This window comes from Phaseolus vulgaris, chromosome 9 (genome assembly GCF_000499845.2).
Source record: "Phaseolus vulgaris cultivar G19833 chromosome 9, P. vulgaris v2.0, whole genome shotgun sequence".
NCBI classification, from domain to species: domain Eukaryota; kingdom Viridiplantae; phylum Streptophyta; class Magnoliopsida; order Fabales; family Fabaceae; genus Phaseolus; species Phaseolus vulgaris.
In genome coordinates this window covers 31138093-31143307 of record NC_023751.2, presented here as the reverse complement: position 1 = coordinate 31143307, position 5215 = coordinate 31138093, and the positions used below count along the sequence as shown (strand labels likewise).

At 24.1% G+C, this 5215-nt stretch overlaps 1 protein-coding gene across 1 annotated transcript; it reads left to right on the top strand.

Annotated features, from left to right (window-relative positions):
* The first annotated feature begins 636 nt into the window (after nucleotides 1-636).
* LOC137821541 (protein PHLOEM PROTEIN 2-LIKE A9-like) lies at nucleotides 637-4234 on the top strand. Its single transcript, XM_068626181.1, has 3 exons — nucleotides 637-785; nucleotides 2424-2506; nucleotides 3737-4234. Exons 1-3 carry the CDS (start codon nucleotides 735-737, stop codon nucleotides 4083-4085), a joined length of 483 nt encoding a protein of 160 aa, XP_068482282.1. The 5' UTR covers nucleotides 637-734; the 3' UTR covers nucleotides 4086-4234.
* The last annotated feature ends 981 nt before the right edge of the window (nucleotides 4235-5215 follow it).

The window sequence follows — 5215 nt, the reverse complement described above, 5'->3', positions numbered from 1 at the left end:
CGTCCATGCTTGTACAATAGAACTCCAAAATGACCTATTGCATATTATTAAATCTAAAAGGAAAAAAAAATGAGAATATTTATAAACTGAATTTCTTAAAAGATTGACAAAGTTAAAGCTCGCATCATCTGTACATTATTATAAACAACTTCGCAAAAACTGATAAGAAAAATGTAATACACAATTCCATTTTCTTGATGTGTTTTTATTCAAATATTAAAGAAAAACTAAAAACTAAGACTACTAAAATTATGTAATGTTTCTTTAAATTTGTAAAAATTTAAAAAAGATTTGAATCTTAATTGAAATTTATAAAGATGGGTAGTCTAAACAAATAAAAGAAAACTCCTTAATTAATGTATTTAAAATATATTAGAAGTAATTTTGTTTATGATATGCATCCTACACCCTTATTCTTTTATTTTAAAAAGGTGTTTATTGATAGGGTTGGAAGCAGCTATCCATTCACACGTCTGCAACTGTGAGGGATCGTCTTTTAAAAAGTTGATGCCATTTTCTTTCTTGTCTTCAACTTGTTCTATTATTCCTTCCTTTTTTTTTTTCCTTCATCGAATTCACCTTTATTCTTCTTTCCCTCAATTTCTAATATATTTTATTCAGTTTCTCTACCTTGTTATCTATATAAATCCCTCCCTTCTTCTGTGATAGAAAGTGCACACAGAAAGAAAGAACGAAAAGAACAGAAAGATACAAAGTTTTGCAGATTTTCTATAATGCCTTTCAAGAAGCCTCATCACACCTTGGAAAGAAGCTGCATAAAAAAGGCAAGTATATATAGGTTTTCTTGTACACAGTTACACACACGTGTGTATATATATATATATATATATATATATATATATATATATATATATATATATAAAGAACAGTATTATAACTAGGATCAACAGCATAAAAATACTTAATTTCATGAGTTAAATAACTTTATAATATATTTATAGTTGTGAGAATTGATACTTAAAACATTTGTAACTAATTAGATATTAATTTAGAAACTATTTATTAATAATAGAAACTAATATAGAAATTAATAATTATTTTAGTCTCTAAAATGATGTTTAATTTAATCATTATAGTAACTAATTATTTTTTTTTTTAAATTTGGTTTCTATTTAATAATTTTTTTAGTGATTATTAAGAAATTTTAGATAATTTCATTTACTTTAAAATTGTGTGCTTAAGATCTCTAAAGTTATACATTAGTTTTAATTGTGACCTTTTGTTCAGATTTTGTAAATTACAGGAAGCTAAGTAAAAAATTACAAAGGTTTAGAAACCTACTAAATTATTAAACTAGTAACTTATTCCCTTAATTATTTAAACTTTTTAAATTGAATCCAACGCCCAATGAAACATTTAATAAAAAAAATAGGTGGAAGGAAACTTTTTAAAAAATAATTTATAATCTTAAAGACTTGTAAACGTTTAGATATAAAAATATATTTAAAAATAAATAAATGATTTGGAATTGTCCTCATTAACCCTATTTTACATTAGTATAGATAGAAATTAAAGTTTCTTTCCTTATTGTATTGCTACACTAATATATGATCATATATAATCGATATATAATCAAAATGATTGATTACTCATATATGATCATAATTAGATTTTTGTTATGTTTGGAAATATGTTGGAGATGTTGTACTAATTAGCGATAAAAATCAATTTAATATATATATATATATATATATATTATAAATTTCATTTTTCAATTTTATTTTATTTTATTTAATAAAAATAAATTAGACTTAAACTCATTTTTTAATATAATATCAAAAATTATTTTAAAAATATATTTTTTATGAAAATAAATTAAACTTAAATTTATTTTTAAATATAATTTCAAAGTTTAATTTAACAAAATTATTTAGATCTCTTATATCATTCGTTGTCAAATATTTAGTTTTACACCCGAAATATATATTAGTTTTATCCTAGAAACATAAAAGAATATTTTATATATTAATATAAATATTTTTATACAAGGAATTTGTGTGTAAAAAATTAAAATTATCTTTTTTCCTCGTAAGCGAAAAACAAACACTTAATTAAAATATTACAAGCACATATAACAAGAGCTCAGTTCAGTATTTAAGTTCCATACTTTTAACTAGAGTAAATAGTCGGGGATTTAGTATAATATAATAAGAAAAAAATTAATAAATATTTTTTTTTTCTAGTTTTATTTAAACTTCATTAGTGATTAAGATAATTGAATAAGAAAAAATTAACATAAATGCACAATTAATATTTAAAAATACTAAACTTTTAAATTTACAAAATAAAAAAAATTAAGGTTAATTATATATTAATATTAATTTTTATAAAAAGTTAAATTTTAATTATTAAAATTGTAATTTGATTTTTATTATACTAAAAACAATATTTGAATAGTACAGATGGACAACGACAAGTTCGAGATAGGTCCTAGAGGACTGAACATTGTGTGGGGAAATGATTCTCGATACTGGAAAATACCAGAGTGAGTATCATCATCATATGAACAATGTTACCATTCAAATTATTATATTTCTTTCAATATTTTTTTTTCTATATTATTTTTTCATTGCTTTATATTTTGAATTTATCTATATTATGTTACAAATTTGTTAAGCTACCATTAATTCTTCGTATTTATGAAGATTTTAAGTTACACACTTTTTTTAAAAAGGAATATGCTAAAAATGAATACGTTACGACGTTATATTTTCATTGTAGTTTAGAAAATATTAGTTATAACTTTCTAACATAATTTTGTTAAGATTAATGAAGTGAAGATATGCTAATAGCCTCAAATGATAATCTAATATCTACTTGTTTCTATAATAAAAACGTTAACAAATTGTATGCATTATAATCTTAACAAGTAAAATTTCATACGATTTTGCTCATTCCCATATAATGAGCTCATAATTTAGAGTATAGGATTTATAATTTTAAATGTTGTCTAAGAGTTATTTTATTTCATGTGTTTTTTTCATGTTAAGAGTTGTTTTCATTTTTCAAAGGATGTTTAATATTTTTCAATTTTATTTTACTCTTTTCAATATAAAGAGTTAAATTTATATTGAAAGTGGTAGGATAACAAATTTATAACAAATGATGATTTTTTTAATAATTAACTTTAAAGTTAAATATATTTTTTGTTTTTGTATTATAATACAAGATTGATTTCCATTCTTTAGATCATCTAAATGTTTGTACTATAAAATGAATAGAGTATGTCATTGTATATGTAAAATTGGTTCAAGTTGAAGTTTCATCTCATCAGAATTATAGGTAGTTATAATGTGTATCAGTATATAATCAAAACAATAATGAGTTTTTAAACCCTAAACTCTAAACCCTAAATTAACAATCATTTCATATACGATAAGACTCATTTCAATCATTTTCATATTATGTAAGTAAGTGAAAAATCTAAAGTTTAAACTTAAAACAAAAATAAATTTAATACTATAGTATATGAAAAAACATATTTAGTCATTTAACTTTAACATATAAATTGCTTGAAATTCATTATTTATGTCATTATGAATCTCATACAAAGAATTATATTGTCTTTTTTAATTAAATGAAACAAAATTAAAAACGTTAAAAACAGTGAAACGAAAAATAAATAAATAAATTGATGATGGAGAGAGAAAAGAGTATTAAATGAAATGAGATTTGATTGGTGTAATTTGAAATTGACGGAAAGTAACGATTGTAGGAACGAACCTGCGGAGCTTATACAAGTTTCATGGTTGGAGGTAACCGGTGTGGTACCTATAACAAATCCAAAGATATATACGGTTTCATTTGAGGTGAGAGTTAAAGAGCGGGGATTTGGATGGGAAGGCACTGATGTACTTGTGATGGCTAAAATTGGTAAAAAGGGAAAATATAAGTTTAAAGTGAATAGTTTAAGTCCTGGTCAGAACATCGTGATTCCCTCCGAACCACTTGAGATTCCTGTCGAGAACCCATCGGATCTTCATTTTGGACTGTACGAAGTCTGGAGCGGAAAATGGAAGGGAGGCCTTGAAATTATCAGAGCGGTGGTCCAACCTGTAACTTAAACTCATTTATATCACCTTCTATGTCTGTGCTCGGAGACTTTGTATACAAGGGTGAGTCTAAAATGGGGAGATTATACAAATAAATATTTACTGCATATGAGTAATAAATATTGAATTTCAGCAATGTTTACACTGTTTTTCTTTTTCAATCTCTAACTTTTTAAAATCAACCTTACCTTTTCGTTTGCAATTTTTTTTTTAAAATTTATGACTGTAATTGTGAATGTGTCAGCTTTATTTCTTATAATTTTATATAATATAAGAATGGTAATGAAATTGTTATAAGGTGTCAATCAGATCCATTTTGTTCGATTAAACACACTGAAATTGGTTGATTACACACTTTCTCATAGTATGAATTTGTGATGGGTCGGGTTTGACGAATTAATCTTTTAAACTCGACAATTAGTATTAGTTTGATTTTTTGATTTCTCTAACCCGTCAATCCATAGGACCATATGTGGGGGAGCGGGTTAGCCCGCCAGTCTATCAACTTGCTCTCTTTTATTTTTTATATATTTTTTGTTTTGTATTTTTGTTTTGAACCTATTTATTAATAAAAATGCAAGAGAACAATAAAATTAAATCAAACTTTAATTTTCTATTAAAAAATGTTTAATGTCTAACAAAACAAAGTAAATATCAACAATACTCCAATTAATCGAATTATTTATAAATAAATTAATGTAAATAAAGTTATATATAAAATATTGACAACCATCAATTTTGAATCCAAAAGCATGACATTTATATTTTTTTTAAATATAAAAAATTAAATAGGGTTAGTTGCGGGCTAGCTCTCCTCGTCCTATCTATAGGCCGACAAGTTGGCCGATTAAACGGGTTAAACTAGTGACTTCAAAAGATTGACTCGTTCCACTTAAATTATGACGGGTTGTCCTGTCGAACCCAATCCACTTTAGTACTTCTAAAAATTATAAATATAAAATTTTGATAAAACTGATAAAGGATTATTGATGAAGGTCAATGCAAGTGAATGCAGTTTGACACAAAAATTTCCATGATTAGGATAAAACCAAGAGAACAAAAGAAACTTCTCAAAAAGACTTGATAATATTTTTTTTAGTATAATAAACTCACTCCAAGAGATTTTTTATTATTTTAATTAC